Raw genomic sequence first — 14,629 nt, forward strand, 5'->3', positions numbered from 1 at the left:
TTGATGGCCTATTTCGCCGAGTTGTGTTACCCAAGAGGCTTGGGCGTATTTGCATACCATGACTATTGTCATTCACCCACTTGTACGGCTGTCTAAATGGCCAAAGAATAACCTCAAACCAAGGACTCGTTGCTCCAGCGAGGCCTTCTAGTTTCAGACGAATGCAACAATGTTACGAGTGCTACAATGAACCCAAACAATTTCCTCCCACGCGGCAGTTTGTTACAATGTATCTTGCTTGACGGCTGTTGGCCTCGTTCCCTATGTCACAACCTTTTGTTAGAGCCTTTTCAAAAATGACTTAAAGCTCATGATTTTACATTTATGTAACATCCTCCTGGCGACCAAATTCTTTACCACAATGCATATTTATTGGAGAGGCGGGATGACTTTTGGAGCTGGGCTGAAGAGAGAATGTTATGACCAAATGGTATATGAGCTAAGAGCTGATATTAAACTACGGAGACCACAACTCGCACACGTCCGCCACCATAGTCATACATTGTGTTCCTATCTAGAACCTGCGAATTATTTATATATTTGTAAAGGACAAAACACACATCCGCATCTTGAGGGAAGTCTCCGCACACAAGCCCAGCACACTCGCGCATGTGTGGGCTACGTATGCATAAAGCCTATACGCACACAACACAACACGGTGGCATAGCACGAAGGCTCGCTGCGTACACTCATCTGGGAAGCTACGCGGCCAGGAGGCTGGCCCTTTCTCTAGCTACTCGAATACCACGTGGTTTCCTCGCTGCAAAAAAAAAAATGTGAATTCGAGTCGGTTAAGAGGCGGTGCCATCGCCAGGCAGAAGGATCTGTGACAGTGCAGAGTACAACTCGAGGTTGAGGGGCAGAGAGAGGAAAACATTTCTCCCGATCCCGCCATACTTCTACCACTATTCCACCATTAACCACCATCAAATTAATTCAAATTGATCAATTTCTACATTGTGCGATACATTCGCTTGCGTTGCTGCAGTCAAGGTTTCTCTACTTCAGTATTGGACTTAATCAGACTCCAACATTACCATTACTTTCAACTTTTTCCTCTTTCTTTAGTTTTACTTTGAAAATAAATGTATTTCGTTTTCTTTTACTGCTTGTGGACATTTGCAAGTGTTTTCAACCTGTGATCATCCTGGGTAGATCTATCTTGTTGCGTTTTCAAAGAAAAAAAAAGTTTTGTTGCTCTGATTTTTTTTATTTCAATTGGAGGACCTCTATTTTTCAACATGAACAAGCTATACATTGGAAACCTCAATGAAAACGTGACTGCGGAGGACTTGGTTAAAACCTTTGATGACAACAAGATTCCATACTCTGGGCAGTTTCTTATGAAAACTGGCTACGCGTTTGTTGATTGTCCGGACGACCAATGGGCTATGAAAGCCATTGAAGCATTTTCTGGTAAGTAATTGAACGTAAATGAGCGCTTCAATAGCGTCTTACCTTTATGTAATTTAATTCAATAGGGAAACCACCAAGGCTCAAATATACAAGGGCTTGCCCACTCCCCTCACGCGTCCCAATGTTAATGTCCAGTAGAAGGTATGATAGAATTAAGAGACACTTCGAAGAAAATATATTCCATGGGCCTATAATAATCGACGAAAGGTTTATGAAGTGCTTATCCGAACAACAATATACTCAACTTTTACAGGGAGAGGGGGGCCCATCACATAGGCCTACCTATTTGAATGTGAACATCAAGATATCCAGATTTCTCGAATCGTATTCTATTTTAGGTCATTTACATACACTAAACCCCATGTTTAGTCCTGGATATGATAGCCAGATACCTATATTTCGGCCTTATGGCCACACGCTTTTATTGTACTTGCCGAAGCCTTTGCTCTCTGGTGCCTTGTATGACTAGGTTCTGTGTACTCGGTAGAGCTATAGAATTAAATCTTCCACCTCCCCCTTTTGGCGAATAGGCCACTACAGCGATTGTAGGTGTAGTTTAAAAGCATACATCGAAACTATTCTTTCATAGATTAATGGCTGTGATTGCCTTGACCGTTACATTGCCAAATTACTCTCCCATTCTTCTCACAAGTCACGAACGTGCTTGATTTCCTTAAATGTATCTTCGTGATTTCCTACATATGTAGCATGTGATGTGTGTTCTATATAGCACGAAGGACGCCATGCTGCTCGTGTGTTAAGCCTGCAATTGATCACTAAGAACACGCAAACGTGTATCTTCAGCTTTTAATAAATGCTTGACTATGTCCTTTTCAAATGGACTATTAAGGTATACGTGTTCTGTTTTACTGTGTATGAATGAGTTGTAAAAGATCAACAATGTGTGTACGTGATATAGGAGTTGATGAGTTAATACACAACGCAATTTTTGAATGGCTTTCCAGTTGAGCCAGGAGGGTAACTTCTTGCCTATCATCTTTGAATGACAGGCCTATTGCGTTATTAGACTACTAATCTTGAACATTTATTCGTGCACATTAGACAACATGAGACACAATTAAGGAACACACAACTCAGTCACATGGTAAATATTGCTTCCATATGGCAAATAAATACAATACATTTTCTACACTCTGAATGGAGGACATGGCCTCGTTTTTTCAACAGAAACATTTATTTTACAGGTAAAGTGGAGCTCCATGGGAAACATATTGAGGTCGAACACTCTGTCCCTAAGAAGCAAAGGTATTTAGCACCCTTCCCCAATAACACTTCAATTGTTGCATCTGGTAATGTATGGATTTTGCTGCAGAAGGGACATGTTGCTATTTAAGTTAATCCACGCATTAGATGTCGAGTTATATGCCTGGTGTGTGGGTGTAGTAGTAAAACTCGCAAATCCAATATTTGAATGACGTTTTTGTATTTAGGCTACTCTTTAATTATATTGCTGTGAACGGTGTGGCCTACTCATGTGTGGAGTATGTGGTATCACGAGTCTTGTCTACGTATGCACTAAAGGCTACTCTTAAAACGAAAATGATGAATTCACATTAACTATTGGGACACTTATTTGTCACAGAGAATTTCATATTGATTGCAACGTCATCACTTAAATACCTCATGTTCATTTTACTTCCCGAAGGCCTTGTCATAGGCCTAGGCCTTCCTGTGTGAATAATTATTTATTTATATGTGTAGGCCATAGCTACTTTTCACATTTTAAGTGTCATGTTCTGGAGTTTAGTGGCATTAGTTACGTGATTACATTGTGTATGTTGGTACTTTATTTTCATGCACAGCCTAGAGACAATCGATTTGCTATGTCAATATGTGGGATTGAAATGTGTTTAATCACGTCACGGCAACTACTGAAACTTCAGTAATTTGTTGCACAGCGATTATTCATTATGAAGAGTGAAGTCTTTTAATTACGTTTTTGCTTTTATTGCACACGAACGTTGTTTTGGTGTTGTCTGGGCGATGTTTTATTATGTCGAATCACCAATAAATTTGGTCTCTAGGTTAGAAATGTGAAAAAGACTGTTTCTAATCATGAAGTAGGCCTGTAGAAAATACATGGTTATATGTACATGCATAGGCAATGCCTATTCTTGCTCTGGTCTAATTCGTATTTTGACATTAAACATACATGTGTATGTGTGTATGGAAGTAAACACATATTGTGCTGAAATGTAATGCAATACTCACAATAATTCAATGGACCGTTCGATCAAAAATAATTTCAGTAGCCTAGGTTATTTATCCTATCTATTTAGACGCTATAACAAAATGGGGACATTGAGCCCTCCCTCCATTACAGTTGACCCAGTTACATATTACGAAAGTTTAGCTTAGTTTCAAAAATATTCACTACCATTAACCTTTTAACACACTTAGGTTATTTTTTAAATTATTAGTCTAGGAAAGAGCGGGTTTGAGATTAGGCTCTAACAGTTGTGAGGTTTGGCTAACCGTTTTTAATTCAGGTGTAGGCGTACCTTTTTTGTGACTTTTGTTTTAAAAAACGACATTTAATCAAAGGCAATTTATTTTGATCTACTAAATATATTCAAACATATGTTAGGCCCTATCTGTAAAAGTGTTATGTATGTAGGCTGATGTAAACGTATAGACTACATACAAGTCTGTAATAGACGGTAGCCCTGACAAGGAAAAGTAATGGCTGTATTGCAATAATAATATAAATATGTTTTATAACCTACCATTCAAGTGTCATTCATTGGTGGATTTTTTGCCTATAAGTGAAAAACAATTATAACACTAATAGATGCCTATAGGAATCGTATAACCTTTGTCTGAATAACAAATGCATAGGCCTATGGGCAATTTGAACGAGGCTATATGTCCTAAGTTACCAACCTTGAATGGCATAGATAAATATAGTTGTGTTGAGGATTTCGCCCATGAAATAGCCTACATTTCAGTGTTACTGGAGAGGCCTACCTTTGGTGATACACAACACGTGGTCACCCCCACTGAGAGAAGTCATCCAACGTCACTTGAGTGGGAAAAAATGGCGAGCCTCATCGTGAATGGCAAAGGGTGCCCTTTTTCTTTCGTTCGTTCATTCACAGCTGCAAAGCACTCACTCCTCTCTATGAATGTAGCAAAACTGTTTAAGTTTTCTATTCTGATGATCTTAGGCATCTGTAGGCTTTACCATGAAGTTAAACATAAGCTTAAAATGAATGTTTCGACTAGGCCTAATATCTTGCTGACACTCAAAATGGCCGCAACAACTCAACTAGCGGTGGCCAAATTCTGTTAAAACAAGCATTAGGAATTTAAATTCAGGCAAATACATATTTATAGTTCCCTCATTGTCACCCGAACATATAAATAGGCCTATCAATTATTTGGGAATTATGTAAACGCTACTGCAGTAGCCTATGCCGAGTTGTGTTGTTTTAGATTTCCAATGAATATGCTACGCAAAGCCTCATTTGATTTTGATGAGAAGCCCGGGCATAGGAGCTTTAATGACAAACATCATTTGAAGAAAGTGGTCATTTTATGAGGTATTAGAAAATGGTTCAAACTCTGCTCATTTGGCTCAGTCCTCTTCTAGAGCAACCACGTGACTTGAGTGCAACACCAACTCATTGTTCCACCTTATTTCGCCTACTGTAAAAACACTAATTTGGACAAATAGGCTATTTGAAGTCACTTCAGCATATTATCTTGATATCGTTTGTTTTCTGCATACTGGTGCTTAAATTAGACTACTCTCAAATATTCAAGCTAGATTGTATATTTATGATTGGTTCTTTGTGTTGGCTTACGTTGCCACCCTTGTTGATTAACACAAATATATATCTTCACAAGTCATGTTCTTTCTGCAGCGTCCTAAGTATTGAGGTGGGCTAAAGCCCGCGAGTGACGTAGAACCTAGAGTACGATGTAGAGTTGTGGTTGTGTGTCAGAGAGAGAGGGAGCGAGAGAGAAAGGTGAGAGGGGGAGGGGTGATCGAGGAAGGATCTTCAGACATCACTCTGTCCCTCCTGACATAAGTACATACACTAAAAATTAGAAATGTATTTACGTTGAAATGTCCTACCAAATCAAATGTTATTTGTCACATGCTTCGTAAACAACAGGTGTAGATTCACAGTGAAATGCTTACTTACTATGATAATTAAGCTGTTGTGACAACTCCTAGTTTGTATCTGATGTTTTAAGAAAAAATGGGAGACATTGTTTGAGATGAAGTTAAAAGTGTAATATGTAGAAATCGCTCCGCCATTTCCTGGTGGCTAAAATTCTAATAATTCATCTGATTTCAGATTATGAGACAAAGCAAGCAAGTGTGGAGAATCATTGTACCATCTAAACTGCTAATAAATATATTTTCAATAACAAACAATATTGTATTTTAAGCTGTTTGAAGCTGGTGTACAAAACCGAAAGCAAACGACCCAAAAAATGTAACTAAAGAACGGGAAGCATAGAAATAGCGCACATAGAACAAATCTACTGCTTCTTAGACTTGCTTTCAGTGAGAATGACAGATCTGTTACTCACATTTCTATGTGAATTTGGTCGGGTCACCCAAAAAGTTACATATTGCAGCTTTAAATGTTATCTATTTTTGGCATAGTTTGCCACAAATCTTAAAAGCAACTGTGGAACATTATGTTTTTTGTTGTTGTGAATTTTCAGATTTAAAGGAGTAGTTCACTATTTTACAAATTGGTGTTAGATGCTTCCACACCCTGAAAGTAGTCTATGGGCCAGGAGAAACTGTAATCCATGGTTCTGTTCTCTTTATTAAACAGACACTACAAACTTCAGCTAACTTTAGCCACCCCAAGCTAACAATCAATGGAAGGGATAGGAGGATGTGAGCATTTTTAAATGGCCAAATCACCTTTAAGGAACATCAAACCAAATATGGAGTTGATTTGAACTGATTTCAGGTGATTTGCAAATACTTAAAAAAAAAAAAACATGTTCACCTGGCCATTTGTAGCTCAATTGGTAGAGCATGGTGCTTGCAACAGCAGGATAGTGGGGTCGATTCCCGGAACCACCCATATGTAAAATGTATACCAGCATGACTGTTAGTCACTTTGGATAAAAGCGTCACTTGTGTTAGCTGAAGTTTGTAGAGGCTGTTTAATAATGAGAACTGAACCCTGGATTACACTTTCCTTTGGCCCATAGACACATTTCAGGGTGAGGAACCATCTAATATCAAGTTGTAAAATAGTGAACTACTCTTTTAATGTGGGTGTGTACAGCTTTTGTGTGCACAACACCTCTTCCACTCACACTTGCACACGAACTCATGGCCCTGCTTCACTGCTTTAAGCTTAATGAGGAATGCTAAATTAGCTCGAGCATGGCCGTTTGCAATGATGTGGTGGGCCTATTATGATGTGCTTACACTTCTGAGAGACGTTGAAACAAAGGGACGTTCCAGACCCCCTCTTAAATGCCAGGTGCTGGTAAAAAAAAATAGCCCACTACTTCCCCCACATCGCACCCCCCTTTAGTATCACCCAACACCACCCTGAGAGAACCTGAAAAAAAAAAAAAAAGGTTGGTGTCCTATTGTGACATCATGACCAGTGTTTGCTGGCCTCCAGGCAACTTGTCTATGCCCAGTGGGATGCAACGATTGGCAATTGAACGCTTTGGGCACATCTGTATTTGGGGAGCAGGGTAGTTGCTGGAGTGCTTTGTGAAAAAGAAAGCATACTACTGATTGCGTTACTCCTGATTGCGTTCATTACTGTAAATATATATGTATATTTTTAACTATTCTGTAATTATCTTCCATTTGCCTCCTATCCATCCAGTATGGCTTTCTGTTACTGTTGCGCTTATGTGAACAAAATACGTTGTCCTCTGGGTTTTATAGATTTGGAACTGAATGTATTAGTTGTGTTCGTCCTCTTATTGGTTGCAAGAAACATATTTGCATATTTACAGTTTTAAAGTTGGGTGGTGGTCTTTGTTATATATAGGGTTAAATGGGGGGAAAAAGGTTACAAGGGTGATTTTATTATGAGGGAAAAGCTCAGTATATGATTATTCAAATAATGTTTCACAAAGTTTAATTGAAAATGTTTGAAAATACTTTGAAATGTACATTGAAAGATGTAAAAAAAAAAAAACAGGTCCTGTTGTTTTTTCTTTCTTTCCCGCGTTGCAAACAAACTTCCTTGAAATATGTGTCACGTATGAAATGTCCTTGATCTGCATCAATCAAGCCCCTAGTAGTGCTATAGTATTGCTCCCATTGCCTGTCTCAAGCCAGCAACCAGCAAACTCACTGTTTCTTCCTCTTACGATTGTTCTACTACCAAAGGCGAGGGCGGGGGCGTTGGGAGAGAGGGGGTGCGACCAATCAGCTGGCTGGAACACCTGTGTGCAGCGCCGAGAGGCCGTTGACGCTGCAGCACACAAAAAGGCATTCCCTCGCTCCCTCCCTTTCCTTCTCTCTTGCTCTTTCTCACACACACACATCCACTCACAGCTGGCACACACACCCCAACCTCTCACACACCCAGAGTAGAAAGACATGTTCTATTACATTCCGGATACACAACTTTTTGCCAGCCAGGCAGAATGAGAGAAAGAGTGCGTGCGAGCATCTGAGTGAGTGAGTGAGTGAATGAGAAAAAGTGAGACAAAAAAAGAGAGAAAGAAAGAGAGCTGTCGCATACATGATCGCGCGCTCCTCTACAGGGTCATATGATTAGCTGCTCGCTCTCTTTCCGGGGCATCAGTTGCCGATTATAGTGGAGGGAGGAGAGGCAGGGACGCTGCATGGAAGGACTTCCTTATGGGCTTTCAGAAGGAAAGACAATCCAGTGGGGGTTTGTGTGGGTTGTGGAGATGGCGAGAGAGACGTGTCCATTTCTGTGGGTATGTATTGGAAAGAGGGAAGGGAATCTGTTGGAGGGGTCTAGCTGAGGGAAAATGTGCACCGTCCCTTTAAGAAACCCCCAACCCCTTGCTAATGTGTCTTCTTCCCCCTCTCTGGTTTGGACCATCTGTCCTGTTTTTAAAGGGGTTGAGTCCTACTCCCTTCAGATCTTCTCGCAGCTTTGGACTTGCCATGGACACCACTAGCCTCTAAATCCACCCCAACCCTGTCCCCCTCCCAACACACACACATCAACCAACTATGGCTGCTGTGGAAAAAATGCAGGGGGATTGGCAACGTGTCTCATAAATCTTGGTAATAATGTGAACCGTTGACCTGGATGAAGCCAAGGGTGAAAAGAAAGAAAGGCAGAGGGAGAGGACAGAAAAAATAGGATATCTTTGGGTTTTATGTTGAATGGGAGAGCCTATATGGCGGTGGAGCAAGGAAAGGAGCGATCCCCTCGGCTGGGGTCAGTATGCAGCCAAATGGATTTGTCTCCATGTGTGAGAGTCAGGCTTTTCCGAGCTACAATTGAAATGGAAGGGAAACCAACCCTTCCCACCCTTCACGCACGCGCACACACACACACACACACACACACACACACACACACACACACACACACACACACACACACAGCAGGGATGCCCCGGGGTAGAGTTGAGTTGTCCCTGTGTAGACGGACGGAGGCTCGTCCCACTCCACTCCATCCCACCCATCCAAGGGCACGTCACCCAGAAGAAGCCTCCTTGAGAGTGTATTTCTCCAGGGGTGGCTCTGCACCAAACAGCTGGATAGAAAGGGCAGTTGACGGGGCAGATAAGCACAGAATGCACAGGTTAACTATAATAACAAATTGGGTGGGCATTTATGATGCATTTTTTTAAATGTGTTTTTCATGGATTGGTAGACGGGTTGACACTTATAGTTCAGACACTGTGGTAGGCTTGTCAAACATTTGCCTTCAGACAGTAATTAGCACCTCTGAACAGTGTTGCCAGTCAATCACGTTTGTGTTTATCCAGCAAAGACCTTGAAGTCGTCAGCCACTCAGCCGTGTTAAAATACTCCAAACCAGAAGGTGGCAGTAGCGTTGTTTGGCAATACATGTCCGTTTGTGTTGCTTCTTTTATGGTCTAGATTCCAATGTTAGCTAGCTATATAGCTAGCTGTGCTAATGTTGCTATTTTATAGAAAGCCATAGCTAGATAACTACCTAACAAGATGATAAGATCATAATCCCCTACTGCCAGTGCCAGCCCATAGCCAAATATTTAGCTAGCTCATGTTAACATATTCTCTAGCTAGTTAAGCAGACTGACCTATCACGGCAGCTAACACAGGCAGCTGTTTCATGTAAACTAATCCATTGTGATTTAATTACAGTGTCTATACTAGTTATCTAGCTTGGAGGAAGTGTTTTGTGTTGTGTTTATTGCACTAGTGCACTTCGCTAGTTACCATCCCATAAGCTACATTGCATATGAAGTGTGATTGGCTCATGACATTTAACCGTGGAGGTAAAATGCCCTATTTTTTCCCTTTTTGTTGTCACTCCTGTTGGCTTCCTCACGTGGGGGTTTATGCTCTCTGATTGGCTTGAAGTCAAGTTGTTGGCCACTGATGAGCATTACGATTCTACAAGTAGAAACGGCAGGTTCATTGCTACCGGGTCGGCACGAAGCAGGTACCAGTTATTTCCTAGCAAGAGAAGGAACGGCCTCCCACAGTGATACAATTCAGTCTGATTCATGCTTTAGGTTGTGCCCATACACTTTAAAGTACTTTGTTAAGTTAAATCCGGTCCTTTACTCTCCTTTATGATATTATACAGACTGTTCAGTTTGGTTTGAATAAAAACATCAACGTAGAGTTAAATAAATGCAATATAGAACATTTATGAATGGAGTAGAACTGAAAGTAAGCGTGCCTTTTGTGATGTCTGGCCTGAATCTGAAGAGCTTACACGACTAAGGGACGTTTGTTGATTTGTTTTTAGTTATCACATTTATTTACTCTGTGTAACACAGTCAGCGGATGTTTACTTACTTACCTCACTGTTCCTGGAATACAAAGTCTTCAGCCTCGCTCAGTCTAGCAGAACGCCCCCCCCCCCCAAAAAAAAAAGTGCTTGCCTGTGTTAGGGGCCTCCTGCCCCCTTACCCCTGACCTTTCTTTGTGTGCCTTGTGAACCGGCCTCTCTGGAGGCTCGGAAGGGTGAGGAACACAGTAAACACTCCCAAAGTTTCCCCCGGGGCAAAGCGGAGGAGGGGAGGGGTGTGTGTGCATGAAGGGGTAGGGAGATGGCAGGCACTGCCCCTTAGACCTAATTACTTAAAAATATATTTTGCAATGTGAGAAATTTAAGATCAAGGAGCGAGCTATAGTTGTTTTTTGTCAGTGGTTCTTGTGGCAGAGTTATTCTGTGTAATTGAAGTCCCTCTCTTGCTATCCATGTGGATCTTTTCAAACCTGAAGTTGACTGCTGTAAAAACAGTGCTCTATCATTTTTTTGTTGTTGCTTTTTTAGAGTTTTTGCAAACTTCACAGGAAATATGTGTACCAAGGGCACATTTTTCTGAAATATTCTTTCTATCATATAAACTGTTGAGGTTGGGAGATGTCCTATCTTTAAGTTGTCACATATAGCTTCTGCTCCAATATGATGCAGCTTTTTGTAAATAAGTTAACCTGACACAGTAACAGCTAGATCCGACTGACATCCTCGTATTTAGTAACTTTGTATTAAAATGTATTACACTATCAGTACGTTTGCTGTGGTCTGTGGAAAGACCCATATGTGGTTGTCTTACCTAGTTGAATGCAGTGACTGTAAGTCTCTCTGGATAACAGTGTCTGCTAAATGACCAAACTGTAAAAATGTATTCAAGGACAAAGGCTCCTTTAACACCGAATACCATCTCCCCTCTAAATGTGGAGAAAATTAAAAGATGAATAGCGTTATGGGTGTGCATCTTGTGCAATCTCCTTCATTTTTGTGAGTTTGACTCATCAAATTGAATCCGTCTGGAGGTCAAACATCCTTATTGGATTTCTCCTAGTCTTTGGCTTCCCAAACTCAATGCAGACAAGCTTGTCTTGTTGCCTTGTTATGATGGCTTGTTATGAAAGTGTCTATCAGTGCTATGTCTATCACGCCTGTTCCTTTGTATCCTTCCAGAGTAGATATGGGAAAAAAGCAAGGCCAGAGGGAACAGGGCAGAGCCTCTGTATTATTCTGCATCTGCAAACCCAAAGGAAGCTAAGATAAGCCTCCGGGTTGCAGCTCTAGACGGCATACAGTACTTCGCATTCTCTCAGCACCTTTGGTCCACAGTCAGAACAAATGACTGATAGACAGTCATAATTTGCATCCATTGCCACGTGTCTTGTTTCATTTCACCGTGTGAAAATTCCAACTGGATACATTATTACAAAAGGTGTGACTGGTTTTTGATCTTTAGTTCTGTTTATTAAATCAAAGGATATTGAAGTAATGTTTTCATTGGGGAGAAACTAACATCTTGTTAAAATCTTATTACCATGTTATTACCACTTCATGTGCTATAATATATAGTGCTGCAGAGAGTTTTAATGTAGTCACATTTGGGCATCATCAAAAGATTGCTGGATATTTTTCACATGTAATTCACGTTAAGTTCATGGCCCACGTTGTAGACAGAAACAATTGTTTTGCTTGAAAATTTAAATGACATCATAGCATTTATTTTCTCAAAACTTTGCTCTTAATTTATCTTAACAGTTGAATTTAAGCATGAATTACATCACAGTTTGAATGGATAAATGTTGTATGCCAAGATGTTCATTATTCCTTTCAAAGTGACCGAGCTATTCTTTTATTTTTCATTCCACTTTTTCATGGTATCCAATTGGTAGTTACAGTCTTGTCTCATCACTACAACTCCCATACGGACTTAGGAGAGGCAAAGGTCAAGAGCCATGCGTCCTCTGAAACACAACCCAACCAAGCTGCACTGCTTCTTGACCCAATGCCCACTTAACCCGGAAGCCAGCTGCACCAATGCGTCGGAGGAAACACCATACACCTGGCGACCGTGTCAGCGTGCATTGCACCCAGCCCACCACAGGAGTCACTAGTGTGCAATGGGACAAGTACATCCCTGCCGGCCAAACCCTCCTCTAACCCGGACGACGCTGGGCCAATTGTGTGTCGCCCCATGGGTCTCCCGTTGAACCCAGAATCTCTAGTGTCACAGCTAGCACTGCGATACAGTGCCTTAGACCACGGCGCCACTCAGGAGGCCCTTCCTGGGCTATTCTGATGTTGACTATTTGTGTAGTTTTTTTGCTTGAGTATACATTCATTAGTTCACAAATATGTATGAATGTGTTTCCACATTTTGAATGGTTAAATATTAAATGCCAAGATGTTGATTATTCATTTCATAGCCAACGATGTTGACAATTTGTGTAGTGTCAACGATCTTCCTCTCCTTAGATTTGGTTCACAGCAGGAGAAGAGTCCCTTTTCACTAGCTGTTGCATTTAATCACCTCTTCTCATAAAGGACCCAAATGTTGTTTGTCATGAATGTGCTTCATCTTCCACCTGGTTGATCAGCCAGGGCAGACATTTTGTTCCAGAGTGATCCCTGTACACTTGGACATCAATGAGCAGAGAGCCTAGTGGGCGGAGCTTCCCCAGTCAGTCCCCTTGCTGTTCTGCTCTGCTTTAAGAGGTGTTGCGTCTCCTCGTGTGGATTTAGCAACTGTCTTCCCATCTCCTTTCTGTGGGTGTCACAGTGGGTCTTGGGTGCCGGAATGGGGAAGGTTTCGTTCGGGAGAGAGAGGGTATTTTTGGCTTGTCTTCAGAAATACGTGGCCCACTTCTCAGTGGTGTAGACAATGGGTTCCATAGTAGCGGAGCTCTAAATTGTCAGCCAATTTCTATACATTTTCAACAACATCAAAAATCATAGTTTGTATATCTTAACATCCAAATCCTGTTTCATATGAGTGGATTCCCACTCAGAGCCTTGTTCTCATCATTGACTCACAAGGGGGTTTGCAGATCCCAGGTGTGGAAAGCATAGGTGCTGTAAACTTTGTTAAGGACAAGCAACAGATTAAATTCCAGTGCACATCTTGTATGTACTGTACAAGGTCATTAAAGAGCTGAGGAAGATAAAGCTTTTGTGGACAGCATGTCCTTTAGGCAAGTTGATTTCTACATTTTCTAAGTTAATGGACTGTTGAGAATTAGTTCCATTTTCATAATACATTTTGAATAGCTCAATGAAGTTATTGAAAGACTGTCTGCAGCTTGAAGTGGGAACGTGATAGGATTCATGGTCGTAGCCGTAGTAGCAAGATCTAAAGATTGTGGAGTTGTGTGGGCCAAAGATTCATAATTGTGTTATGTTCTTATATTAACTTATAAGAAGGGTTCTTGGATTCTAATCGGAATGTTTACCTTTTTGTAATGAATAACTATTGATTTATGAAATATTGTTTTCATATGATTAATGATCTAATGCTGGTAACATGTTTGCGCTCAATGGAGAAGTTGTTGGTACTTTTTGAAAACTGTCTTTGAATGAATTAAATCTTAACGACATTTTTCATAGTATTGAATTGAAAAATAAAATATGTCTTTAAAGTATGTAATATGACATCACATATAAAAGTGTTACTGAACCTTACTAAACTATGGTTTATAAACTAATTATTTTGCTGCATCACAGGTGAGAAAGCGTTGTTATTTTAGACATCCAAAATGGCCAATTATTGAGACAACGAAAATAATTGTGACTGAACTGAGTATAGGGTCATTTATCTATATTTTAAAGTATGTCTTAGTGTCCAAATAGCTCTGTCGTTCACGGCTCAACACTCTCTGTATTGCCATGCTCTATCAGTGCATAGAAGTCATCACCATTTTCACAACTCAACTAGTTACTGAATGACCGGACAACTTCATGTAAACCTTCCCATACAGTTAAGAAGGTTGTGATGTATCAGGGGCACATGCAAGGATGGCTTGATATTTGTTAACAGTGATGTGTTAATGGGGTTTCCTTTACCAGATCCATTGACCTTGGTGAAAGTTTGAGTTTTTTTGTAGCCCTTTCCTGCAGTCTAAAGACCTAGTGGCCTCATGGGTGGAATGTTATTCATCTTTGTAATAACTTCATAATTAATCAACTTTTTTTTTTTTACCTCCAAAAATCCAGTGTTTCTATGTCAAATGCTTTTCTTTTATTTCAGTCTTCTGTGATGTATATAAAGTGTAATATTGGGATGCAAACTG

General features: G+C 40.6%; 1 protein-coding gene across 3 annotated transcripts in view; it reads left to right on the forward strand.

Annotated features, from left to right (window-relative positions):
• Nucleotides 1-794: 794 nt before the first annotated feature.
• Nucleotides 795-14,629, forward strand: part of LOC109898340 (insulin-like growth factor 2 mRNA-binding protein 1) — a 56,531-nt gene continuing 42,696 nt past the window's right edge. The window contains exons 1-2 of one of the 3 annotated variants that reach the window (XM_020493284.2): nucleotides 795-1,416; nucleotides 2,622-2,682. In XM_020493284.2, coding sequence (XP_020348873.1) covers nucleotides 1,242-1,416; nucleotides 2,622-2,682 — 236 coding nt within the window. In that variant the 5' untranslated portion in view covers nucleotides 795-1,241. The remainder of the gene's footprint in view (nucleotides 1,417-2,621; nucleotides 2,683-14,629) is intronic. The other 2 variants (XM_020493286.2, XM_020493285.2) reach the window with 2 other exon arrangements.

The sequence above is a fragment of the Oncorhynchus kisutch genome, linkage group LG10 (assembly GCF_002021735.2).
Source record: "Oncorhynchus kisutch isolate 150728-3 linkage group LG10, Okis_V2, whole genome shotgun sequence".
NCBI classification, from domain to species: Eukaryota; Metazoa; Chordata; class Actinopteri; order Salmoniformes; family Salmonidae; genus Oncorhynchus; species Oncorhynchus kisutch.